Source organism: Oryctolagus cuniculus, chromosome 10 (assembly GCF_964237555.1).
Source record: "Oryctolagus cuniculus chromosome 10, mOryCun1.1, whole genome shotgun sequence".
Classification (NCBI taxonomy): Eukaryota; Metazoa; Chordata; class Mammalia; order Lagomorpha; family Leporidae; genus Oryctolagus; species Oryctolagus cuniculus.
Window position 1 is genome coordinate 113,837,391 of NC_091441.1, and position 27,839 is coordinate 113,865,229.

General features: G+C 45.2%; 1 protein-coding gene across 15 annotated transcripts in view; it reads left to right on the top strand.

The window, feature by feature from the left end:
• Positions 1-27,839, top strand: part of NR2C2 (nuclear receptor subfamily 2 group C member 2) — an 83,763-nt gene that overhangs the window by 27,290 nt on the left and 28,634 nt on the right. For 8 of the 15 annotated variants that reach the window (XM_070051048.1, XM_051852560.2, XM_051852567.2 and 5 more), the window contains 2 exons: positions 18,203-18,313; positions 27,220-27,420. In XM_070051048.1, coding sequence (XP_069907149.1) covers positions 18,203-18,313; positions 27,220-27,420 — 312 coding nt within the window. Of the gene's footprint in view, positions 1-7,009; positions 7,130-8,295; positions 10,436-14,588; positions 14,643-14,718; positions 17,548-18,202; positions 18,314-27,219; positions 27,421-27,839 lie in introns of those variants that run through there. The other 7 variants (XM_070051046.1, XM_070051049.1, XM_051852562.2 and 4 more) reach the window with 5 other exon arrangements.

The window sequence follows — 27,839 nt, forward strand, 5'->3', positions numbered from 1 at the left end:
ATACTGATGACAATGTATTTTAGAATACCTAGAAAAGAGGATTTTTTTTTTAAAGGCTGCTCTGGTCTCCAAGGAACACGCCTTTTTTTTTTTTTTTTTTTTTTTTTTTTTTTTTTTTTACAGGCAGAGTTAGACTGAGCGAGAGAGAGAAAGGTCTTCCTCTTCCGTTGGTTCACCCCCCATTGGCTGCTACGGCCGGTGCTGCGCCAATCCAAAGCCAGGAGCCAGGTGCTTCCTCCAGGTCTCCCATGCGGGTACAGGGCCCAAGCACTTGGGCCATCCTCCACTGCCTTCCCTGGCCATAGCAGAGAGCTGGACTGGAAGAGGGGCAACCGGGACAGAATCTGGTGCCCTGACCGAGACTAGAACCCGGGGTGCCAGCACTGCAAGCAGAGATTAGCTAGTGAGCCGCAGCGCCCACTGAAAAGAGGATTTTTTTAAAAACTTATTTATTTATTCATTTATTTGAGAGGTAGAGAAAGAGAGAGCTCCTATTCGCTAGTTCCCTCACATTCTCCTAACAGCCAGAGTTGGGCCAGAGTGAAACTGGGACCTAGGAACTCCATCCTGGTCTCCCACATGGATGGCATCAGATCAAATTGTTATTTTCCAACTTGTTGGTGTAGGTTGAGTGTCCCTTACCCAAATTCTTGAGATCAGAAATGTTTCCCAATGTTTGATCTGATATTACAAATAGCATTATAATAGTATTACAGATGTTTCACATTTGGGAGTTTTTTTGGATTTTGAATATTTGTATGGACTTTACTAGCTAAGCATCACTAATCTGAATATCTGAAGTACAAAATGCTCTGAAATCCACACCACCCTAACATCCTTGGAATCTGGAATATTTTAAATTATAGACTTCCAGATTAGGGATGCTCAGCCTGTATGGAGAAGTACCAAGTTACTTTGTTGGCAGTATTTTTTTTTTTTTTTTTTTTTTTTTTTTGACAGGCAGAGTGGATAGTGAGAGAGAGAGAGAGACAGAGAGAAAGGTCTTCCTTTTTGCCGTTGGTTCACCCTCCAATGGCCGCCGCGGCCGGCGCGCTGCGGCCGGCGCACCGCGCTGATCCGATGGCAGGAGCCAGGAGCCAGGTGCTTTTCCTGGTCTCCCCATGGGGTGCAGGGCCCAAGCACCTGGGCCATCCTCCACTGTACTCCCTGGCCACAGCAGAGGGCTGGCCTGGAAGAGGGGCTACCGGGACAGAATCCGGCGCCCCGACCGGGACTAGAACCCGGTGTGCCGGCGCCGCTAGGCGGAGGATTAGCCTAGTGAGCCACGGCGCCGGCTGTTGGCAGTATTTTTGAATTGAGCCATATTGCAGTTACTCTATTAATTTAAGTCTAAATTCATTTGAAATTTTACGTCATCTGTGATTCAGTTGTGTTTTCATTTTTTTTCTTTCCAATTCTTTTTTATTATTATTATTTGTTTTGTTTGAAAGGCATAGTTAGAGACAGAGAGAGAGATCTTCCATCCACTGGTTCACTCCCCAAATAGCCACAATGGCCAGAGCTAGGCCAATCCAAAGCCAGGAGCTTCTCCTGAATCTATCGTGTGAATGCAGGGGCCCAAGTTTTTGGGCCATCCTCTGCTGCTTTCCAGGCTCATTAGCTGGGAGCTGGTTTGGAAGTGGAGAGGCCCAGTCTCGAACTGGCGCTCATGTGGGATGCCAGCGCTCCAGGCAGTAGCTTTACCTGCTATGCCACAGCATTGATCCCTTCTTTACCGTTCTTATGCGTTTGTCTTGTCAATATCCTAGTTAGAATATTGAGTAAAATTGAATGGAAATAGTAGCAAGGCATCCTTGCCTCATTTCTCATCTTAGAAGAATGCTATCAACAATTCATCATTAGTTTTGATGCTTGCTATGAGCCTTTATTCTTTAACAAATTGAGAGTATTCTCTTGCACTCCTAGTTGGAATAAGTTATACTCAGCAGACAGTGAAATTTTTAAATGTTTTTGTGGGGCTTTTAAAGAGGTGACTATATGATTTCCCTCTTCTGACCAGTTACATTGGCTTTGTAATGTTAAACTCATCTTGTATGTGCTCTGAATAAACCAAAACTTCAATTTGGTCATCTGAACTTGATTGTGATTTTATACATACACATTCTTTTATTTTTTTGAAAGGTTGAGATTCCAAAAGAGACGTAAGCATCTTCACTGCTAGCCTAAACACCCACCCCAACAGGCACATACTGTATGATTCCTTTCATGGGAACTTCTGGAAGATACCAATGCATCCAAAATGGTAGGAAGATTAGTAGTTGCCTGGGGATGGATGTGGCTGGAGTTGTACTCAGAAGATAGGTTAGAGAGCTCCTCCATCTGCTGATGCACTCCCCAAATGCCCACAACTGCCAAAGCTGGTCCAAGCAAAGTCAGGAGCTGGGAACTCAGTCTGGGTCTCCCACGCGGGAGCAGGGAGCCAACTACTTGACTCATCACCTGCTGCCTCCTGGGGTGCACATTTATCTGGAACCTGCAGTCAGGAGCAGAGCTGAGACTCAAACTTAGGCCCTCTGAAATGGGATTCAGCTTCCCAGACCCCAAGCCTGATGCTCTCACATGCACATCCGCGTGTACACACACACACACACACACACACACACAGACAGTATCCTACCTTGAATGCTTTTCTTTAAAATAGATTTATTTATTTGAGAGGCAGAATTAGAGAAGGAGAGAGGGAGAGACAGATACAGGTCTTTCATCCATTCCCAAATGGCCAAAACAGCCGGAGCTGGGTCAATTCAAAGGCAAGTTCCAGGATCTTCTTCCAGGTCTCCCCTATGAATGCAGGGATCCAAGCACTTGGATTGCTTTCCCAGGCACATTAGCAGGGAGCTTGATCGGAAATGGGGCAGCCAGGACTCCAACTGGCACCCATATGGGCTGCCAGTGCCGCAGACAGATGTTTAACCTACTACGCCACAGTGCTGGCCTCCTTTGAATGCTTTTGAAGATACTAGTAAAACTATTGGGACATGGAAAGACTTAAATACTGATTTAATGTGTTTAATGATTCAAGTACTATTCAGATTTTTCATTTGTAACTGATTGAGTTTTTGTTGTTAAGATTTATTTATTTTAAAGAGTTACAGAGAGAGCTAGAGCAGGAGGGAGAGAAAGGTCTCTGATCTGCTGGTTCACTCTCCCAAATGACCGCAGTGGCCAAAGCTGAGCTGCTTCCAGCTCTCTCACGTAAGTGCAGAGGTCCAAGGACTTGGGCCACCTTCAACTGCTTTCCCAGGCCATAGCAGGGATCTGGATCAGAAGAGGAGCAGCCAGAACTCAAACCAACGCTCATATGGGATTCCAGCACTGCAGGCCAGGGCTTTAACCCACTGCGCCACAACACTGGTCCCCTGATTGAGTTTTAGTGTTTTACCTTTTTCCAAATAATTTGTCCATATTGTTTGTTTTCAGATTTACTGGTATGTGGTTGCTAAGAATATCCTTGTTTTAGAGATATTTTTAAAGATTTATTTATTTATGTGTTTGAAAGACTTACAAAGAAAAGGAGAGAAAGTTCCTCCATCCATTGGTTTATTCCCCAAGGGGCCACAGTGGCCAGGCCTGAGCCAGACCAAAGCCAAGAGCTTCATCCCTGTCTCCCACATGGGTGGCAGGGACCGAAACACTTGGGCCGTCTTCCACAGCTTATCCCAGGCCATTAACAGGCAGTTGGATAGGAAATGCGTTAGCTTGCACACGAGCTGGGACCCATATGGGATGCCAGCATCGCAGATGGTGGTGACTACCCATTATGCCCCAAAGCCAGACCTGTTTTATATTTAGTTACAGCTTCCTTTTCATTGCTAATATTACCTGTGCCTGCTCTTGTCATTGCCCTCATCACTTTCACCAGAGAGAGTTTCTATCTCTGATTAATTTCTGTCCTTGGCATTTTCTTCTTGCTGCTTTCTTTGCATTTACTTTGCCGTTATTTTTCTAAATTCTTGGGATAGGTGATGTGCTTTTTTATTCCCTCAGCCTTCTTCCCTAACATAAGCGGTAGGCTATATGTTACCTTCTGAGTACAATTCTAGCCAGCCACATCCATTCCTTTGGATTGGCTGATCTTCTTATCATTTTGGATGGGTTTTCATTTTCTAGAACTCTGTGAAAGGGATCACACAGTCTGTTCTTGTTGTTATCATGCGTAGGACCTATATTGGAGAACCTGGGTTCCATACCCAGCTCTGGCCTCTAATGCCAGCTTCCTGTTAATGAGAACCCTAGGAAGCAGTGATGACGGCTCATGGAATTGGGTTCCTGCCACGCATGTGGGAGCCCTGACTTTGGCTCATCCTATCCCTGACCATTGCAGTTAACTTGGGGGTGAACCAATGAACATTTCTCCGTCTCTCTCTCTCTCCCTCTCTCTCTCTCATTGCCTGTTTGTCTGTACGCCTGTTTTTGTCTAGCTGTATTCATGCACTTGACTGTGTTGCTGTATACATCCTTCATGCATTCATTTTGATGGCGTATACCTTGTGGGTATAACACAGTTTTCCTCTTTTTTACTCACCTGTCAATGGGCATTTGAGTTGTTTCCAGTTTTGATTGTTAGATCTGAAGCTGCTATGAACATTGTGCACAGGTGTTTTGTGAGAACACATGCTTTCATTTTTCCTGGGTAAATAGCTAGAAGTAGAACTGCTGGGTCACACAGTTTTTTAAGAAACTGCCAAATTGCAGAGTAATTGTGCCATTTTATGTTCCTCCCAGCAGTGTGAGAGAATCGTGGGTGAGTGTGTTCTGGTTCTCCATTGTAGGGTTTTGTTTCCATTTCTTTTGTTTGTTTTTACTTACTTCACAGACAGAGAGAACTCCCATCCACTAGTTCACTCCCCAGAGCCCACAGCAGCCAGGGCTGGACCTGGCCAAAAGCTATGACTGGAGCAATCCAGGTCTCCCCCTGGAGTGGCACCGAAAGCCACCCTACATAATTGTGTTGCTATCATATGGTATATCAATTAGAACTGTATTTATTTGGCTACTTAACTGTAGATGTACATATAAGTTGATTGTAAATTTTCTCAAAGATAAATAGTGCTGTAATGAACATCTTTGAGTATCACTTCTTGGGCTCACATTTGGGACTAGATTATACATAGAATTGCAGATCAAAAGCTTATCTGCATCATATTATATCTCCCAGTTTCTTTTAAACAGTTCTTAAATAATTAGCACAGGGCCGACACTGTGAAGCAGTGAGTTAAGCCTCCATCTGTGATGCCAGCATCTCATATAGGCTCTTGTTGGAATCCCAGCTTCTCCACTTCTGATCCAGCTTCCTGCTAATGTGCCTAGGAAAGCAGTGGAGGACAGCCCAAGTGCTTGGGCTTCTGCACCCACGTGAGAGACCTGAAGGAAGCTCCTGGCTCCTGCCTTCTGATCGGCCAAGTTTCAGCTGTTGCAGCCTGTGTCTCTTCCTCTCTCTCTAACTCTTGCCTCTGAAATAAATAAGTCAATGAAAATAAAAAATGAACAAACACAGAAAAAGTAAATATTACCACAAACCTTCATATGCAAGAAGTGAACTCAGCAAGCATGCATTAAGGATGTTCTATGTAATATCCTTCTTGTTACAGGTTTTTGATTGCTTCAGACCCAGTACCTTCTTTTTAGATGTGTGTGTATGTACATATGTATAAATAATAGATTTATATATATATAAAGATTTATGTATTTATTTGAAAGGCTCAATAACAGAAAACAAGATCTTCTTTCAGCTTGTTCACATTCGAACTGCAGAGGCCAGGCCAAACTAGGAGACAGAAACTCTATCCAGTCTCCCACATGAGTAGTAGGAACCCCAGTGCTTGGTCCATCATCTCCTTCTCCCAGGTGTATTAGAAGGAAATTGGATCAGAAGCCAGAGTAGCAGGGACTTGAACCAGGCACTCTGGTAAGAGATGCAGGCATCCCTTGGCATGGTGTAACCCTCTGTACCACAATCCCTGCCCCCCCCCACCGCCCCCAGTATTTCTTTAAAGAGCAAAATAATGCTCATAGAAAATATAACCATTTTATGCAAATAATGTCCCCTAAAATCAATATAATTTAAGAGAAATATAGAAAAGTGATTTTTTTTATAATATGCATTTTGTCTATGGGTGCCATAGATGATATGATGAATCATTTAGATAGTTACACATAGTTTAAAAAGGTAGGACTTGCATAAGAAGATAAAAGCATTTTGTAGATGAAATGCAGTCAGTAGAACTAAAATAAAAATATTAGAATAAGTAAGATTAGACTTGTGGTATAAGAGAAAAACAGTTGATAAGAGAAATTGTCAAACAGAAAATGAGGAAGCACGATGTCCTTGCCAGAGAGCTAGCTTACGCCGAAGTGTTGCGCCTAAGTGATGGCTGCTGGTGACGCCTGGGCACAGTCATGATAAGCTGTCACGGGAAACATCTCCTCGCTTGGACTCTCACGGCTTTTGAGATAGACCTTGAGTGTCTAACACTTGAGAAAGAACTTGGGAACCATATCATTTTACTGGTCACAGGAAATAGAGAATTAAAAAATGAAACAGTTTTGTCTTCCAAAACAAAAAATTAAATGTTAGGTATTTTCCGCGGGAGAAGATGACGTCTCATACAGTCACAGACTGCGCTCTGCGCTCAGCTTCCTCAGGGAAGTGACAGTCGGGCTGCCCTCTGTTGGTGCAGTGCGCGTTTGGTGTATCATTTAATCCTCTCAATACCTTGTGAGGTAAAAGGTGTTAACCTCAGTCTTACAGATGAGTAGGCAGATGCTTAAAGCAATGAAGGAACTTGCCCAAAGCTGCTGAAACAAGAGCTACAATTCTTCGGGGTAATGTGTTTCCATGTGCCTCGCTGCCTGTTCATGTGTTTCAGTTAGCTCGTAGTTGTAAAATAGCCTGCTTTTTAGAACACTTTCGGTAGCAAGTGGCAGAATTTTTCATAGACTTTTGTACGTCATCTTACCAAAGAAAATTTTCCTTGTTCTTTTTTAGATGGGTAAGAAGATACATCTTAAAAATGAGGAAAAATATGAACAACTGTTATTTCTGACTTGGTGAAAAATAAGATCATTCATAATACTGAATTCTGGTGATATATGCTGGTTTTAAAAGGTATCCTTGGAAATTTCTTTCTTTCTTTTTGTTTTTTTAAGATCTGTTTGTTGGAGAGTTCTTCCATCCACTGGCTTACTCCCCAAATGCTCCCGATAGCTAGAGCTAGAACAGGCTGAAGCCAAGAACCAGCAGCTCCCAACTGAGTCTCCCACACGAAGGGAAGGGACTCGCATTTGAGCCATCACCTGCTGCATCCCAGGAGCGATTGCAGGGAGCTAGATTACAACTGGAGTAGCCGAGATTGGGACTGGCACTCTGATTGGGACGCAGGCATCCCGAACAGCAGCTTAATCTGTGCCACACCACAATGTGTGCCCCATGGGAAGTCTGCAGAAATGGTTTATAAAAGCAGTATAGTGTCTTTACCACTTCAGGGTCTGAAAAATCATTTTCACCTCTCCCTTTGACCTCTGTTGCCCTCTTCACTCTGACTTGTTTTTCTCCATAATACTCATCATTTTCTGCAGAATTCTTTATCAAACAAGAACATAAATTCTGGGGAAGTCATAACTTTGTATCATTTGCTGCTGTGTTCCCAGTGCCTAAAATAGGGTGTGTGGAGTATAGTGAACACTCAGGATTTGTTTATTGAATGAATAAATATATTCTTTTTTGGTGTTTTTCACATGTAATCACAGTGTTCATACAATTTTGTGTCTCGTGTTTTTATAAAAAAATATTCCACAGAGTAAATATTATCCTTCCTTGGATTTCTACATAGCCTGCATAACATCGTGTCTAGCAAATATAGCACAGTTCACTGTATTTCACTAGTTCATCTCTTAGTTTGGACATATAAATTGCTTTTCTGTATCATTAGTTAACATTGATAAACATGTGCATTCTGTACCAGTCAAGAGGCTTAACAGTGAGGCCAGCATTGGGCCATAGCAGGTTACACCACGGCCTGTGATGCCCGCATCCCATAAGGGCACTGGTTTGAGTCCCAGCTGCACCTCTTCCAATCCAGCTCTTTGTTAATGGCCTGGGAAAAGCTGCAGAAGATGGCCCTGCTTGTACTTGGGCCCCTGCCACCCACTTGGGAGACCCAGGTGAAACTCCTGGCCCCTGACGCCCAGCCATTGCAGCCATCCAGGGAGTGAGCCAGCTCATCCAAGGTCTCTCTCTCTCTCTCTTTTTGTCTCTGTCTCTCCCTCTCTCTCAGTAACTCTGATTTTAAAGTAAATCTTTAAAAGGGAGAGAGGTTTAATATCAAACCACATAAAACCAAATGTTGCTGATTTTTACAGAAATGAGACTCATAGACTCAAAAAGAACACAGGATTAACATATACATGAGGATGAACAGACAGATTGCGATAAACTTTATACCAGGAGGCTCAGAGCAACACCAGGCAGCAGCTGCAGAGCTGGGGTGCTGCTGATCCAGCACAGCCTGTCACTGAAGCTGGAGCTGGAACTGCCGCTTCAGGTCTCAGCCTAGGACACCTGCCTGACCCGTGTCCGTCCTCCTCCTGGGAAGCCAGGGCTGCAAGTGTCTGACGTGACGCTGCTTCACCCAGACCGCCGAAAGAGATTCTGTAGAAAAATAATTAAGAACCCCACACTGATAAAGCGGTTTCTGGATTAAGGATAATTTCTGTAAGGTCGGTTCCCAGAAGTAGAATTATGAGATCAGATCAGTGAACCAGACTTGTTGACCGCAATTGTTTGGCCTTGGAGCTTTTGGCTCCCTTGTATTGGTCTCTTTGCTTTTGCACACCGCTTACTGACGACGTAGGGAATAGCATCAGGCTTCTTAGAACTGTGAATACATGTTGAGGTGGAAGGACTCATAGTCTACTTTCTCAGAGAGGAGAACCATCTGTTTCCCCCCTTGGCTAATTTTTCCCTGTTGGATTTGTGCTAGAACCTGAAAAGGGGCTGTTCATTTAACTTAGAATGTTAGTGCATAAGTAGAATTCTGGAGTAGAAATCGGTCATTCCTAGCAATGTGAACTTTAAAAAATTCTTCCCTTCTTCAACCTCCTTCTCTACCCTCTGCAAAAATAAATATCTGTAAAACGTATTTCTTTCTGCATTTCTCCTAGGCTTTTACTTATTTGTTTCTGATCATTGGCCAGCCTTTCTTTCATATTAGTTGTTTGTTGAAGCACTAAAATAATAAGTCCTCGTGCCATTCAGGAAACTGCAGCCTGGCTTAGTGATTGGTGCTCATGTCTCAGAGCTGGAGAATCGAGTTGGTTTAGGTCCTACCTCTAGTTCATTGAGACTTCAGGCATTCCATTTGCTCCTGGCCTTGGGGAAGAGGCCATTTGGTGGGCCTGTTAGTAGTAGGTTTTCATTTGCACTGACTACACAAGTGCATCTGAGGCCAGAACTCTGCCCTGTGTTCGTGTTCATGTGCCTGCCGCCCGTTGGGTGGATGTAGTTCAGTGAGCCCAGTTATTCTTGGGGGTGTTTTTGTATGTCATGCAGCCCATATGCTGCTGCCTACCCTTTGAATGAAAGGGAAACTTGCAAAGGTCCCATAGAGTTCAAAAATACTACCCTACTGCGCTGTGAAGTTGAACACATGCTCGGAGAGTGTCTGGGTTCTGCAGATCTTCGCTCTACTCCTCATACTTTTAAACCTTTCTAGGAGGAGGCATTGTGCTTCAGTGGGGTCCTGGCTCCACTTGGAATCCAGCTTCCTGCTAATGCATCTGGAGGACAGCAGGTGATGGCTCCAGGGCTTGAGTCTGCCACCCGTGTGGGACACACGGATGGAGTTCACTCCCTGGCTGTTGCAAGCATTTGGAAGAGAACCAGCAGATGGAACATCTCTGTCTCTCTCTCTCCCTGTGTTGCTCTGCCTTTCCAATAAACACTTCTAAAACACACTGTTTGGAGTTGGTTGAACTGCATGGTAACATTCTTGTGAGCTGTCTGTTGAAGAAAGATAATTTGGAAGGGGAAGAGGTGGGGGGAGAGAAGATGAAGCAAAAGCAACAATCCAGGTGAGGGAGGAAGTTTTGAGAGCAAAGTGCGTCTTCCTTAACAAATTGTTAATCATATTACTAGAGGCTGATTTCAGCAGCTGGGGAAACAGCAGGAACATGTCGATGCCGCTTCCTTGGTTACAGGGAGTGGTAGTGTACTTGACCTTCAGCTGAGCGGGGTCATAGAGAGGGCATCCTTAAGCAGCAGTGTCTGGTTGTGGTGAATGGAATCTGCACTGACAGGGTTTAACAGCAAATGCCTGTGCTCTCTCTCAACCACCCCTTGGCCCTTTTGCTTGGACTCTATTTGGCCTGGTTGCTGAGGAAAAATGTAAATGAAGCTCAGGGAGCCATTGGCATGGTGAGTGTGGAAGGGTCCTGAAGCTTGGACTGCAATTTTGAAGTCTGTCTGTCTCTCTCTCTCTTTCTCTTTCTCTCTCTCTCTGGAGAAGCCTCCTTCTGCGGCAGTATATTTCAGTAGACACTTGTTTTTAGAGCAATCGGTAAAATAGCTGTGGATTTAGATGCCTGTTGTATATTTGAAAAAGTTCACTTTACTGTCTGTTGTTAGGTTAAGCTCCTAGCAAATTGTTTTTTCTTAGAAACCTGTATTCCACTGTGCTGGTTAAATTCAGGTGGGAAAAAGCAGTTAGTTTCTTCACTTTTCCGGGAGATTAATCTGCCTATGGACCAGATTACTCTCTAAGTATTTCATTGTTGTACATAATTATTGGGTAGTCATTGTTGACTTTGGATCTTTGTTATGCCAAGAAATTTAAGGCAGTAGTTGTAATTTTTTTAAACCTGTAGTATCAACTGGAAAATTCAAAAACTGTTTGTTTAATTCTGATATAAATGCTGCTGATTTATAATGTTCAGGTTTCATTCCTTCATAAAGTTTGCATAAAGAAGAGTTGCTCTTACCGGTCATCACGGTCATCAAGAGAAGTGATTCTGTAGCAACATGGCACACTGGGGTTGCCAGGTCCCCACACATTGTGTGACATGACAGTGAACTTTAAAGACTAGCAGCCTCCTGTAGAGTGTCCCATGACGCGAGCTGTCACACAGAGAGGGGCTAATATTTTGCCCATTGAACCTTCACCACACTATTTGATGGTCTTTTGAAATACATGATAAAAGGAGGATATAGTACATTTCCGTTCAGGCTGGAGTGTTGACATTTACATTGTTGGTTATTTCACCTGGACTATTTCTGGTTGAGGTTTGTAACATACAAGGTTTATGTGATCTGCTTTTCGAGAGTATGAACCTGTTACCCTATCAATACATGGGAATGTTGCAGCCCAAACCCAGAGTAAATTATAGATAAGACACACTTACTATTTGCTGAGTAACTCAAAGTTGTGAACATCGTCTTCAACGTGCATGTGCATCTTTCAGCAAATGACTGTATGTTAACCACAGGTGTCTTTCCTGACAGTTATTTCCTTTAAAAAATGAGAAGGCGGGAAGGCACTGTAGTATAATGGGTTAAGCCGCTGCCTGCACTGCCAGCATCCCATATGGGTACCAGGTCAGGTCCCGGCTGTTCCACTGCCTATCCAGCTCCCTGCTGATGTCCCTGGGAATTGCAGTAGAAGACAGCCAAAGTCCTTGGCCCCAGCACCCATGTGGGAGAATTGGATGAAGCTCCTCGCTTTGACCTGGTTCATCCCCATCTGTTATGGCCATTTGGGGAGTGAACCAGCAGATGGAAGATCTCTCTCTTTCTCTGTAACTCTGCCTTTCAAATACAAATAACTCTTTAAAAAACAAAGTAGAACAAAAGGTGCCGAGACAGCGATACGTAGGTGATACCAGTGAGACAGTTGGGGAATCAGAGGAGATACTAGAGAGGAATATGTCATCACACCCTTCTCCAGCGTTGCATCCAAAGCTCCTACTGTGTGACTAGATACCTGAAACCACTATTGCTGCAAAATTGTGCCCAGTACCTATGCCAACTAGAAATTACCAGCATGGCTGCCATGCAGCTGGTGATAACCTGTAGTTCCTTGTAATAACATTATAACAAAATTACCATGACCAACATCCCATTCCCAGTCATGAATCTGATGTCATGAGACTTAACGCCAAAAAATGGGCAGTTACTAGTTTCCTTTAAATCTCTCTCTTTCCCTGGGAATTCTGCCCACTGCACCACCTCCTATGAATATTCCATTTTCTATCTCTCAGGACGATGAGGGGCTGCTGCAAAGCTTGCCAGGCATAGTTCACTTTTGAATGTTCTTTCACTTTGCAAATACATTTTATTCCTCTGTTGTGCCTTAATTGTGTCTTGGTGAATTCCTACATGGGAGTTGTCCAACAGCGCTGTGATGAAATAAAAAGGTTCCCGTTCAGGGTGAAAATGTATGAACCATTAGGTTAATTAACCCACCTGTATTAGTGCAGCCAGTCCTCCTTGGCTCGAAGATGAAACTGCTAAGTGGTGACATACTGTACCTGCAGGCTATCTAGTTAGCGGATAGGCACAAGAGCAGAGTAAAACGAAAGATCTAGGCAGAGCTGCAGGATTCATATTCATTCATTGAGGTAGTAAGTGTTCTTTCACGAAGCATTCACTGTGGGCCTGGCTTTGGGGATAAGAGCAGGAGGAAATATTCCCTCCTGCCCCCGGAGATTGCTGTAGAGATTTCAGTGCCCTGTGGGGAGTGCCGAAATGCAGGACTGTGGGAACCCAGAGGAGGGCGTTCCTGCCACCCTGAGGGACCAGGAAAGGCTGGCCAGAAGAGCAAGGCTTCCACTCAGACTCTGTAGGTGCTAAACATTTCTGTATTGGGCAAGCGTGGGTAGTTTCAGAAACGTTGTGAAGGGGCTGGCGATGTGGCCCAGTGAGCTAAGCTCTGCCTGCAATGCCTGCATCCCATATGAGTGCCTGTTCAGGTCCCAGTTGATCCACTTCCGATCCAGCTCCCTGCCAAAGTGTCAGGGAAGGGAGCAGAGGATGACCCAAGTGCCTGGGCCCTGTCCCCTACGTGGGAAACCCAGATGGAGTTCCCGGCTCCTGGCTTCGGCCTGGCCCAGCCCTGGCTGTTGCAGCCATTTGGGAAGTGAACCAGTGAGTTAAACATCTCTATTTCTCTCTAACTCTGCCTTTCAATAAAATAAATAAACCTTTAAAAGAAGAAGAAAGAAAAAAAAGTAAAATGAACAGTGATTTTATCCTTAAAGTGTCTGTTGGAAACCATACCCAAACATCCTGTCACACCCGTGGTTTTAATTGAGTTCTTTGGATGAGCAGTTCAGTAGTTCTTTGGACAAGCAGTTTTCTTGTAAAGGTGCAGGTGTCTTAGCGAGGGTGTGACGTACACCTTAGTGCTGCCAGGCGTTTATACTAAAGCATAAACTAAGTGAGCAGGGCCAAGGGGTAGTAAGTGGACTCTGGCTAAGACTGACATCGAGCCCTGAGACGCAGGGAAGATAGAAAGGTGCAGCTTCTGGCCGGCGCCGCGGCTCACTAGGCTAATCCTCCGCCTTGCGGCGCCGGCACACCGGGTTCTAGTCCCGGTTGGGGCGCCGGATTCTGTCCCGGTTGCCCCTCTTCCAAGCCAGCTCTCTGCTGTGGCCCAGGAGTGCAGTGGAGGATGGCCCAAGTGCTTGGGCCCTGCACCCCATGGGAGACCAGGAGAAGTACCTGGCTCCTGCCATCAGATTAGCACGGTGCGCCGGCCGCAGCGCACCAGCCGCAGCGGCCATTGGAGAGTAAACCAACAGCAAAAAGGAAGACCTTTCTCTCTGTCTCTCTCTCACTGTCCACTCTGCCTGTCAAAAAAAAAAAAAAAAAAAAAAAAAGAAAGGTGCCGCTTCTGATATTTGTGTGTCTTGTTACCAAACTGACCTTTTACCACTGTGCTGGATGATTTTCAAACAAAATACTTGCTGTTAACGCACACCCTGCGAGGCAGCAAGTGATGACTCAAGTACTTGGGTCCCCAGCACCTATGTGGGAGACCCACATGGAGTTCCTAGTCCTGGTTTCTCCCTTGCCTAGCCCTAGCTGTTGTGAGCTGTTGGGGAGTGAACCAATGAATGGAAAAACAGAACTTGCTCTTGCTCTCACTCTCACTCTAGCTCTCACTCTGCCTTTCAAATAAATTTTTAAAAGGATAAAATTTTCTACTGGCAGCTTTCCAACGCCCCCTCCTAAACACTACTCACTCCCTGCTCAACACTGACCTCTATTGCAATCCCTTATACCATGGGTTGAATATTTTTGTTCATTCATTCTTTTATTTTAACAGCTTTATTAAGATATAGCTCACATACAATTTGCCTATTCAAAGTTTACAATTCTGTGGCATTTAGTATATTCACAAAGTTGGGTAACCATCACCTCTTTCTAATTCCAAAACACTTTCATTACCCCACAAAGAGACCCTCCACATCCCTTAGCTAGTATTCCCCCGCCCCCTAATCCTAAGCATGTACTGATTTGTTTTTAGTCTTCCTTGGTTCTCTAAGTAGACATTTCATGTGCTCTTTTGCAGCTGGCTGCTTTTACTCATCATGGTGTCTTCAAGGCTCATCCACTGTGAGCCTAGGTGGGTGTGCTTGTGTACACAGTTGGTTTATCTGTTCATTTCAGAGCTCCTGGGTTGCTTTCTCTTTTAAACTGTTGGACTGATGCTGCTGTGAACATTGTTTGACAGTTTTCCGGACCTAGGTTTTTGTTTCTTTTATATGTGCATCTAAGTGCAGAATTGTTTGCCCTGGTAACACAATTTTTTTTAAAGATTTATTTATTTGAAAGAGTTACACAGAGAAGAGAGGCAGAGAGAGAGATCTTCCATCTGCTGGTTCACTCCCCAATTGGCCACTACAGCCAGAGCTGCGCCGAACCAAGTCAGCAGCCAGGAGCTTCTCCGGGTCTCCCACACGGGTGCAAGGACCCAAGCTCTTGGGCCATCTTCAGCTGCTATCCCAGGACACAGCAGAGAGCTGGATTGGAAGAGGAGCAGCCGGGACTAGAACCGGTGCCCATGTGGGATGCTGGGGCTTTGGGCCAGGACATTAACCCGCTGCGCCACAGCGCCAACCCTGGTAACACTTTTTTTTTTTTTTTTTTTTTTGACAGGCAGAGTGGACAGTGAGAGAGAGAGAGACAAAGGTCTTCCTTTTCCGTTGGTTCACCCTCCAATGGCCACTGTGGCCGGTGCACCACGCTGATCCGAAGCCAGGAGCCAGGAGCTTCCTCCTGGTCTCCCATGCGGGTGCAGGGCCTGAGCACTTGGGCCATCTTCCACTGCACTCCCGGGCCACAGCAGAGAGCTGGCCTGGAAGAGGGGCAACCGGGACAGAATCCAGCGTCCCTACCAGGACTAGAACCCGGTGTGCCGGCGCCGCAAGGCAGAGGATTAGCCTAGTGAGCTACGGCGCCGGCCGGTAACACTATTTTTAAACTTGGGAGAAACTGCCAGACTGGTCTTCAAATGACTACCCCGTTTTACATTCTCAGTACTAAAGATGTCAGCTTCTCTATTTTCTGGCCAGCGGTTGTTATTATCTGGCTTTTTTATTGTAGCCATCCTAGTGGGAGTGAGTAGTATCTTATTATTGATTTGATTTGCATTATAAGAATTCTTTATATATTCTGGATTCAAGCTGCGTATCAGTTTTTAATTTTGCTTACGTGCATTTTACCTGTTGTTTTTTGCTTGTGCTGTAAGTGTTAAACCATTGCTAATCCAGGTATCACGAAGATTTACACCTGTTTTTTTTTTTTTAAGATTTATTCATTTATTTGAAAGGCAAATTTACAGAGAAGGATAGGCAGAAGCAAAGAGAAATCTTCCATCTGCTGATTCACTCCCTAAATGGCTGCAGTGGCCAGGACTGGGCCATACCAAAGCCAGGAGCCATGAGCTTCATCATGGTCTCCCACATGGGTGCAAGGGCCCAAGTATTTGGACCATCTTCCACTGCTTTCCCAGGCACATTAGCAGGAGCTGGATAGGAAGTGAGGAAGCTGGGACTTGGACAAGCACCCATATGGAATATTGGCATTGCACATGGCAGCTTAACCCGCTATTCCACAGCACTTAGGGTCTATACCTGTACTTTTACATTTATTGTATAACATGAGGTTGAACTTAACATATTTTACAATAAAGAGAATTTTCTGCTCAAAAAACTCACTAGTACAGTTTGTCATGTGTAGCAAAGATATACACTTTGTAATTCAGGCTTTAGAACAGTTTTCAGAAAATTTGTGATGGTTGTAATAGCTGCCTTCTGCTGAATGGAATTAATGCTTAGATTATTCAGTGACCCTCACTTCAATCCCATGAAGTAGTAACAGCGTTTCCATTTTGAATTGGAGAAAATGGAAGTGTAGAGGGTTAAAGTGATTGGTTCAGGGTGGCACTACCTGTTTCAGAACCCATGTCTGGTTTTGTTTGTTTTTTTTGTTTGTTTGTTTGTTTGTTTTTTGACAGGCAGAGTGGATAGTGAGAGAGAGAGACAAAGAGAAAGGTCTTCCTTTGCCGTTGGTTCACCCTCCAATGGCCGCCGTGGCCAGCGCACCGCGCTGATCCGATGGCAGGAGCCAGGTACTTCTGGTCTCCCATGGGGTGCAGGGCCCAAGCACTTGGGCCATCCTCCACTGCACTCCTGGGCCACAGCAGAGAGCTGGCCTGGAAGAGGGGCAACCAGGACAGAATCCGGCGCCCCAACCGGGACTAGAACCCAGTGTGCCGGCGCCGCAAGGCGGAGGATTAGCCTAGTGAGCCAGGGCGCCGGCCCCATGTCTGTTTGATTCCACAGACTGTGAGTTCTCAGTGCTGATCATTTGAATTTTGTTTTGTTCTTTTTTTATATGAAGTGTTAAACAGCTTGATTTCCCTGTGTTGAACCAACCTTGCATTCCTGGGATAAACCCCATGTAGTCATGGTTTCAGTACTTTATGTACTGATGGACTCAGTATACTGTTGTTTTACTGAGGATATATTGCATTTATATCCATAAGGGATATTGGTCTGTAGTTTTCTTTTGATGTCTTCATCTGGTTTTGGTATCAGGAATTATTGGCCTCATAGAGTAACTTAGGAGGTGTTTGTCCCTTTTATTTTTTAGAATAGTTTATAAAATGCTTTTTTTTTTTTTAAAGTGTATTTTGAAAGAATTGCAGAGGGAGAGAGAAAGAGAGATCTTCTATCTACCAGCTCACTCCCCAGATGGCTGCAATGGCCAGCAATGGGCCAAGCCAAAGGCAGGAGCTTCATCCAGGTCTCTCATGTGGATGTCAGGGGCCCAAACATTTTGGGCCATCTTTTAATGTTTTTCCCAGTCCATTAGCAGGGAGTTGGATCAGAAGTGGAGCAACCAGGATATGAACAGCTGCCCAAGTGGGATGCTGAAGACTCAGGCTATGGCTTTTCCATCTACACCACAATGCCAGCCTCCTGAAATACTTTTAATGGAGGAAAAATAAATGACACCCACTTCAGGTACTCACATGACCACTCAGCACCTAAACCTTGCCTTTAGTGGATGCTGACCTAATTCTAGTAATAGTGATGGGCTCTTGGCAACCCCATCACATTGAGGCTGGGAAGTTACCAAGACCTTTTCAGAAGTTCGGATCCCTGACGTTTTCATGCAGTGTTGGTTTTGTTTGTCATCTCCTGCCATGTTTTGAGAGCTTTTCACTGGCACTGTTCACAGCTGGCTTTGGAAGCAGTGGAAAATACTCAAAACATCATCTGTAGAAAGTTACTTTGGGACCTTTTAACTTTATTCTTCTTGGGCATCGAGTAAAGCACAACCTCTTTTCCACCATAACATTTTCCCTCAAGTTTACATTCATTGAATTTTTAAAGTAAATGTCTGAACTGTGTCACACTACTGAGGTTGTGGAGATCATAACTGAAAATTCCTTTGATTTTTTTTTACCTTGAATTTTGACGTCATAAACAAGTATTTCAAGATTGTATTTGGGGGGAGCATCCTGAAGCAGTATCTCACTGATCCCTTTGTCATCGGGGTCCGTACTGCACAGGTTTATCATTCAGGGCCACCCTGAAACCAAGAGGCATGGCCCTCCGGCCAGCACTGGGCATTTTTGTGAACGCCCTTGTCACCCATCCCACTTCTTGCCTGCAGGTACCACGATCACAGACCTCTCGGCCGGAATCTCCAGGGATGACCAGCCCCTCCCCGCGCATCCAGATCATCTCCACCGACTCCACGGTAGCCTCTCCTCAGCGCATTCAGGTACCTGCACCCAGCCCCTGGTTGCAGCCAGCGGCCAGAGGCAGCCCTGCCTTCTCCAGTTTCCTCCCAGAACCAAACCTGCCAAAGGGTCACTGAGGAGCTGAGCCTCGTGGCGTCAGATGCAGCGCAACCTCGTTTCTTTAAAAAGCTTTTCTAAGTTTACTTTCACTTAACTTTTAAAGCACACTTCTGAACTGTTGTTTCAACCTATGGAGATGCAGTGCCATCTTACTACTTACTTGCTTCCAATATGAGAGGCAGTATCGTCGCGTGGTTCAGAGCAAGGGCTCCGACTGGAAGTCACATCCAGTGCTCCACTGAATAGCTTTTTGACCCTGTGCAATTACCTTATCAATGCTTAAGTGTTTTCATTAGAAAATGTCAGTAACAGTAGTGTGGTGGAGACCTCCCAAGGTCAGACAGAAAGAAACTTACCCTGAAAATGGAATGCGGCCATTATCTGCTTGCCGGTGCGTGCATCAACCCTGGTTATTATGTGCTTATATGGATTATTGTGCCAGCGTGATAAATTAAGACTGTTCCTGGCCATCGTGTCTCATCTCTGTTCACGAATCCCTGTACAATAGCACTTATCTCATAGGCTTTTTGAGAAATCAAAGAGATACGGCTTTTAAAAGGCTGACGATATCCCCTGGCACATAATAGTGTGCTCTGTGTGCTAGTTAATACAAAAGAGGTTTCTTCAAAAAGTTCGTGGAAAGGCAGCATTTGAGCAGTGAAGACTTCGGTCAGGATGCCTGGGTCTACACTGAGTTCCTGAGTCCATCTCTCGGTTCAAGCTTCTGATTCCAGCTTCTTGCTAGTGCATACCCTGGGATGCAGTGGTCCCTGGGAAGATGTGGGTTGAGTTACTGGCGTTAGCTGGGGCCTCTCACTCCATTTTTGTCTGTCTGTTGCTGTCTCTCACATAAATTTTTTTTAGAGTTTGTAGAAAAGGAATTTCAAGATTTTGAAATTCATACATCAGGCAGCTGGATCAGAAGCAGAGTGGCTGGCACTTGAACCAGCATTCCAGTATGGGATGCAGGTGTTCAGATGGTGGCTTAACTCACTGTACCATGCCTGTTCCCCCCAACCCTGTGAACTGTTTAATTTTTTTTTTTATTTGTTTGGTTGAAAGACTGAGACACAGACAGAGATGGATTTTCTTTGAGTCAGTAATAGGCCTGGGAGAAGAATAAGTTCTCTGCTGTTTTAGTGAATAACAGTGGTTGGGCCCCAAGTAGTGGTTTCTCCAATAAAGCTGAAAAGGGAGGATTATTTTCGAAAGGATGACAGGCTGGGCAGTATTCAGGAGCATTGGTTCTGAGTGGAACAGACCTAAGATCACATCTTGTCTCTACTCAGATACGTGACCCATGGAAAGTTTACCTAATTTCTGTAGTTGTAATTTGGTGGCAATAATAGCACCTATTTTGTAGGACTATAAAAGAATTAAATTAGATAATACTGTAAGCCTATAGGAAGCGAACCTCAATAATTGTTAGCAACTGTGTTAATGGTTTGTTAACGTTTTCTTCTTACATAGTTTCACACTTAGAGAAAATAGTGCATGGAAATCCCTTGTAGCCATTGTGCAGAGGCAGCAGTTGCTTGCTGTCACATTCTGAATGCTTGGATGTTATTTTTCTCTGAGTTGTGTGAGGGCAGATTGGAACCATTACCGCTGTGCACTGGACGTGCATGCGTTTCCTGAGAAGAAGAGCTTTCTCTCACACGGTTACCAGAGTCAGGAGATGTTGAATAAGCCGCTTTTTAGTCCGTGGTCTGTAACCTAAGATTTCTTCAGTTGTTCCAGTAAAGCCCTTCATAGCACTGTTTTCCATTCCAGAATTTACGTACTGTTTTAAATCACGATAATAATAATAATGAGAATTAAGGTGCCAGTGAAGCCAAGACCACCATAACAGGTTCTGCAGGCCGGTGGGGGAGGATCTGAAGCAGACCCTGTGTCCATTGGTCTCCTACCATCCTAACGGCTGCAATGACTGTGGATTGGAAGAGTGACCGTCTCCAGAGTAGGGAAGGTAGCCTTGTGCCAGGTTTCCGAGCTGTTATTTTCTGGAGTTCAAAGGAGGTGAGGCAGGAACTATGGGAGATGAGGCAGACAGGAAACACTAGGTTCAAGTTTTATGTTTCACTCTTTTTTTTTTTTTTAAGATTTATTTATTTATTTGAAAGAGTTACACAGAGAAAAAGAGAGAGGCAGAGAGCGAGGTCTTCCATCTGTTGGTTCACTCCCCAATTAGCTGCAACAGCTGGAGCTGCGCCTATCTGAAGCCAGGAGCCAGGAGCTCCTCCAGGTCTCCCACACAGGTGCAGGGGCCCAAGCATGTGGGTCATCTTCTACTGCTTTCCCAAGGCCATAGCAGAGAGCTGGATGGGAAACAGAGCAGCTGGGACTCGAACTGGTGCCTATATGGGATGCTGACACTTTAGTCTAACTTTGAAAAAGCCTCTCATTTGTTAAGTTTTACATGCTAGAGTTTATGAGTGTGCTCACTTGGACTGCTGTATTTGCTGTGCTTGAGGTAGACCTGGGTGTAGTTAGTCTTGGCGTCTTTGTGGAGGTTTCCTGAGATAGTCCTCCATACTCTCCCATTTCAAGTTTAGTTTTCAGGAGAGCATCATCATACTCAGGGTCTCACTTTATAGTAAATGTTTAAATCTGAGCTTATAAGATACATTTATATATAATAAAGTAGTTTTTTATATATTGAGGTTTCACATAAAGATGTTACTAGAAAGAACTCGTGTAGTTTACATGGTTTTTAAGTTTGAAATCTTCATTACGATTCCCAGCGGAAGGCCTCTTGAACTCTTGGAGCCTCTCTCCCTCCTCTTTGCCTGGCACGTCTTTCTTGAGCTGCTTGTCCTGTGCCCTTTTCCCGTCCACACCCGTCTGCTGTTTGCTTTCTCACTCCAGTGTTCCAGTCCCGCCTCCCTGTACTCAGAGGAATAGTGGCTTCTCTGAGTGTGTTGTAGAGGTAGTGCATGTGTGCTGGAGCACTCCCAGCACACAGGGTGCAGGGTGAGAAAAAGTCTCCTCCTCTCTGGACAGGCACTGCAGTCCCTCCCAGGAGCTGGCCACTGTCACCACATTGCATGTAAGTCCACAAGCACAGTGCAGACATCTGCGCCCGAGCTTCACACGAGTGTTGTGGGCCCTCTGTGCCTGCTGTTTGGCCCCTTGCTCTTTTTTTGTGACAGTGTCTTACGGAGATGGTTCCCTGCAGCACAAAGTAGAACTTCCTCTTTCTCTTGAGAAACTATTTGATAAGCCATTTTGCCACGCTGTACTTCAGAGAGGTTATGGAAATTTATGTTCCCAGCCACGTACTCAACTGCATATTATGCTGTTGTTTGAATCTTTGTCAGTTTGTAGGTGAAGTGGTATATTTGCTTTTCTATGAATTTGGCATTTATAATATCTACCCATATATAAATATCTATAATTAATGATTCTGGTATTGAGTATCCAGGTCAATATTAAAATTTTATGCAAATATAAATGAATGTTCCCTTTTCCCTACCCTTCCCAGTATCCTTACCTCATTTAATTTTCAACTAAGAGGCTTTTTGAAACGAATTTTTTAAAATTCTTGCTATATTTAAATACACTCTTTGACCCAGGGGTAAAGGTAACTAGAGAGCCTGCCAGCCTTTTTAGAACAACTGCTTTGAAATGCTCTTTATCAGTCAGCTGGCTGTGCGTCTGTTTCATAGGAGAGAGAGACCATGTTAACGTTTGAACTTAGAGACACTGCTTATAAAATAGGGAATAATGATTGGCTCACCTGGGGAGTATCACTGTAGTCCTTTGCTAACTCGGAAGGGCTGGAGTTCCTCAGGGTCTGTCCAGTTGAGCCCAGGGCTGTAAATGTCATTATGACATTTAAAGTGACTCCCAAATGCACCTCTGTGGCCTGGACTTTAGTTTGGAATTTTTTTAAGTCTCATTAAATCATGTTTTATTCCAAAGTATATTGTTTAATTTCCAGATATTTGAGGATTTTCTAGCTATCCTTAGTTATCTATTATTAAATTCCTCTTTAATTCCATTGAGGTCTAAAACATACTGTGTGTTCTTGATTTCTACTTTACAACATTTGGTCAGATCTGTTTTATGGCCCATAATATGGTCTGTGTTGGTGGCTGGTCCAGGCAGGTTTCTAAAGCAGTATATTCTGTTGTTAGATGGATTCTTTTTTTTTTTTTTTTTTTTAAGATTTATTTATTTACTTGAAATTCAGAATCACACAGAAAGAGGAGAGGCAGAGAGAGAGATCTTCCATCCGCTGCTTCACTGCCCAGATGGCCACAATGACCAGAGCTGTGCCGATCAGGAGCCAGGAGCTTTTTCTGGGTCTCCCATGCGGGTACAAGGGCCCAAGGACTTGGGCCATCTTCTACTGCTTTCCCAAGACATAGCAGAGAGCTGGATAGGAAGTGGAGCGCCAGGACTCAAACCGGCGCCCATGTGGGATTCTGGCACTGCAGGCAGCAGCTTTACCCGCTACACCACAGTGCTAGCCCCGGTAGATGGATTCTTTTATAAATGTTAGTTGGATCAAGTTGATTGATAGGACTGTTCCGGTCAGCCTTCCTGACTTTGCTGCCAGCTTGATATGTCCGTCACCCACAGGGAAACACGGACCCCTCAACTAAAGCTGCTGATTGCTGAGTTTCTCCTGAAGTTTTATTGGGTCTTCCTGACTTACCTTGATACTTGTTCTTAGGCGCATACACTTGCAGGATTGTTATGTTCTTTGGGAAAACTGACTTTTTTCTAACGATATAACGCCTCTCTATATGCCTGATATTTTCTGTGTTCTGAAGTCTGCTTATAATCTGAAATGAATGTAGTTATTTTAGCTTTATTTGACAAATGTTAGCATGATATGTCTTTCTCCATCCTTTTAATCTGTGTCTTTATATGTAAAATGAACTTCCCATAGACAATGTAAAGATAGGTCTTGGGTTTGTTTTCCCAGCTCTTCTCCCAGTAGTGTGTGTAAACCATTCACATTTAAAGTATGTGATAATTAATATATTTGGATTAATATCACCCATCTGTATAACTTTTCTATTCAGTGTAGGAAGCTTCTTTTTTTCCCCTTTTTTTTAAGATTTATTTTTATTTTTTTGAAAGGCAGAGTTCTAGGAGGGTTGGGGAGATAAGGAGAGAGAGAAAGAAAGAGAGATCTTCCTTCCTCTGATTCACTCCCCAGATGGCCACAACAGCCAGGACTAGGCCAGGCCAAAGCCAGGAGCCAGGAGCTTCTTCCAGGTCTCCCACATGGGTGCAAGGGACCCAAGGACTTGGGCCATTTTATGCTTTCCCAGGCACATTAGCAGGGAGCTGGATCAGAAATAGACCAACTAGACAAAACTGGCGCCAATAAGGGATGCTGGCACGGCAGGCAGCGGCTTAATCCACTGTGCCACAACACTGGCCCCTCTTCCCTATCACTGCTGTTAGCATATCCATGCAATTCTTTTTTAACCTGGTTTTTTTTTTTTTAAGATTATTTATTTATTTATTTGACAGAGTTACAGACTGTGAAAGAGAGAGACAGAGAGAAAGGTCTTCCTTCCTTTGGTTCACTCCCCAAATGGCCGTTACAACCGGTGCTGCGCCAATCTGAAGCCAGGAGGCAGGTGCTTCCTCCTGGTCTCCCATGTGGGTGCAGGGGCCCAAGCACCTGGGCCGTCCTCCACTGCCTTCGTAGTTCACAGCAGAGAGCTGGACTGGAAGAGGAGCAACCGGGACTAGAACCCAGAGCTTATATGGGATGCCGGCGCTGCAGGCAGAGGATCAACCTAGTGCGCCACAGCGCCAGCCCCTTAACCTGTTTTTAATTGTTGTCCTAGAGCTCGTGTGTCAGAGCCAGTGTAACCAAAGGCACCGTGAGGTTTCATGTGTAGTGCAGGTTGCTTGCAACAGAGTTGTCCGGGTCCCTCCTCCCCCTTTGTGACTTTGCTGTCATTCCTTTCGCTTACCCATTTGCTGTAATCACTGAACCGGCTCTCATATGGAATGCCAGTACTGCCCACTGCACCACAGTGCCAGCCTCACTATTATTCATTTGAACAGTTATGTTTAGATCAGTTGAGAATAAGAAAAGCATTCATTTTCCCTCAGTTATTTATGTAGATCCAGGCTTCTAACACAATGTTTTTCCTTCTACCCGAAGGCTTCTCTCCCAGTAATCGATAAGTGTGTCGGTGATTAATTCCTTTAGTGTTTGTCTGAGAAGGTTTTTCTTTTCCTTCACTTTTTTGTTACTGGGTTTTTAAATTATTATTATTTAAATGCATGTATGCATTTTAAATGCAAAGTGACAGAGATCTGTCATCCTCTGGTTCACTCCCCCAAATGACTGCAAAGCCAGGTCTGGGCCAGGCTGACAGAGGAGCCGAGAACTCCATCCTGGTCTCACAGGGATTGCAGGGGCATCTTAGGCCTTCCCAGGTTGCTAACGGGAAGCTGGATCAGAAACGGAGCAGCTGGAACTCAGACCAGCACTCCACTAAGGAAAGCTGGGCCACTGTGGGGAGCAGGGCCTGTCTCCCGCAACATGGCGAAATAAGTACTGAGACTACCGAGACCAGACTAGACCAGAGACTATTAAGACTCACTCTATGCATCTGATCTCCCATCATATGGCGCTGAGAGAGAGTAAACAAATCTTACACAGCTGCTTCGTCAATTAGCTGATTCCTTACCCAACCCCTTAAAAGAGGGAGAGGGACAACATGCACGGCGGCCCCCTGAGAGAGTCGGTCGGAGAGCTCGCAGTGCTGCTCCGTGAAAGCGGAGGCGGGGGAGCGGCAGCAAATCTGGGAAGGGCCGGGGAAAGAGAACAGCGCAGGGTCCGGTGCCGCTCCTCCGCGAGTGGGGGAGCGACATACCACAATACTATTCCCTATCCCAAAAACATTTTTTTCATTGAACTTCATGTAATATGAAGCTACTTTAGGTAGATGCTTGGCACAGCAGTTAAATCACTACTTGGGACACCTGCATCTCATTATCGGATCTTCCTTCCTACAAATGCATTCTGGGAGCCAGTAGATGATGGTGGCCACATGTGAGAGCTACATAAAGTTTTCAGCTCCTGACTCTGGCCTGGCCCAGCTGTGGCTCTGTTACAGGCATTTGAGGAATGAACCAGAAGAAGGAAAATCCCTCTCTATCTTCAAATAAAATGAAATTAAAATTTTTCAAATGTTTTTGATTCTGAGATTTATTTAACTGAAAGGCAGAGTGACACAGAAGGAGAGACAGAGAGTGTTCAATCCACTGGTTCACTCCCCGGATGCCTTCAACAGCTGAGGCTGAGCCAGGCTGAAATCAGGAGCCTGCAGCTCAATCCAGATCTCTAAGGCTGGCAGAGGCCCCAGCACTGGCGCCGGAGCTGCTGCTTGCTAAAGGCTACATTACCAGGAAGCTGGACTGGAAGTGGAGCCAGCACTGCAGTGTGGGATGGAGGCATCCAAGTGGCACCTCGTCTGCTGTACAAAACACACACCATTGCCATTTTATTTTGAATCAGCCAACCTTACGTGACTTTCAGTATTGGGAAGTTAACAAAGCTAATGTGTTAGACCATGTGATTGTTGTTCGGACCTTAGAGTCCCCTTTCACAAAGTCTGTCGAAACGTGGTGCCAGTACTTTGCCTGCCTGTACAGGCACTAGGGGACCAAGTTCAGGCAGAAGCTCAGCCCATCTCTGCCCACCCAGTCCCAGCACTGCCAGTCCCAAGAGTCCTGCTTGCTGCAAGGGAGGCAGAGAGTGCTGCAAGGGCTGCTGGGAGACTGGGAGAGAGACAGGGTGGGGACTAGAACAGCCTCCGAGAGCTTCCACGGGCACCAGCAAGAGAGATCGGTCTCTTTTATAGTTACTGATGCAGTTAGGCAGAGACAGAGGGCGCCGGTGAGCTCTGGCAGCGGTGGCTCCAGAAAGGTGGGAGCCCCCAGAGGAGTCAGGGCGGGACTTCTCCAGAATCCGTGCCTGCTGCCTGCAGTCATCCCACAGCCTTTGTGGTCTTCTCTCCATGTGCTAGGCCCTGTACTGGCCCTGGGGATGTAGCAGTGACACAAATGTGGCCTCTGTCCTTAAAGACCTTGGGTCAGGGAGTGGAGTGGATTAGGTAGGCGGTCAGTGGATGGTGAGTTCAGCGTGTGTCTGCAGGGGGCTCCCCATATTCTGTCAGCCCTGAGGCAAGGTTTTTCACCTCAGAAACAGCCCTTCTTGAAAGTGATCATTTCCACATTTTTAGATTTTATAGATCAGTAGCATTTCAAAAGGGTTAGGTATTTTAATATATATACAGATTTATTTATTTGAAAGATTTGTGTTACTTGTTTATTTACAGAGATAGAGAGGGAAAGACAGAATCTTCCATCCGCTGGTTCACTCCCCAAATGGCCACAATGGCCAGGGCTGGGCCAGGCCGAAAGCAGGAGCCTGGAACTTCATCCTGGTCTCCCACATGGTTGGCAGGGACCCAAGCACTTGGGCCATCTTCTGCTGCCTTCCCAGATCATTAGCGGGGAGCTGGAGCAGAAGTGGAACAGCCAGGACATGAATAGGTGCCCAGATGGGATGCCAGCATCACAGGCTGCAGTTTAATCCACTGTGCCACAATGCCAGCCCAAAGATATAATCAGAGGATAACACTGGCCATATGAAAAGTTGTTTCTGCAAAGTTCACTCTTGTTTTACTTTTCTCATGTCACCGTGAACTGATGAGATTGCATCTTGGACCAGCACTGACTGAGGCACCAGCATCTGGCATTGACTACTTTTGGGTACCACCTGCGAGTCCCTGGCTCCCAAAATGCTCCATGAGAGTGGCCTCCATATTGTGTCTTGTAGATTGTGACTGACCAGCAGACAGGACAGAAGATACAGATAGTCACAGCTGTGGACGCCTCCGGATCCCCCAAACAGCAGTTCATTCTGACCGGTCCAGATGGGGCTGGAACCGGGAAGGTGATCCTGGCTTCTCCAGAGACAACCAGCGCCAAGCAGCTCATATTCACCACCTCAGACAACCTTGTCCCTGGCAGGATCCAGGTAAGGCCTGGGGCAGCTGTGTGTCTCAGCACTTCTGCTACTGAACTTGCTGACCTGTTCTGGCCTTTGCCTTCAAGGGCCAATTCCATCTCTAGAACATCTTTCTGAGACTTGAAAACATGGCAGGTTGCTGCTTGTCCAAAGCTTTAAAAAAAAAAATACCAGCAAAAAGTGGCAAGGTCCAGAAGACAGTGAACTTACAACACTTAAGAGGGAATGGAGATTGAGCCAGGAAAAGTCAGTGGCCAACTAGAGAGTGGTGTGAGCAAGCTGGCACTGAAGCCCTTAAAGAACAGGTCTTAGCTATGGCTACAGTGGGGCAGCCATTGGCCCATGGTATCCCAAAGGTATCAGCCAGGGCTACCCACAGCGGGTGAGAACCAGTGTGTTCCTAGCTCTGATTCTGTTCAGATCGCCAG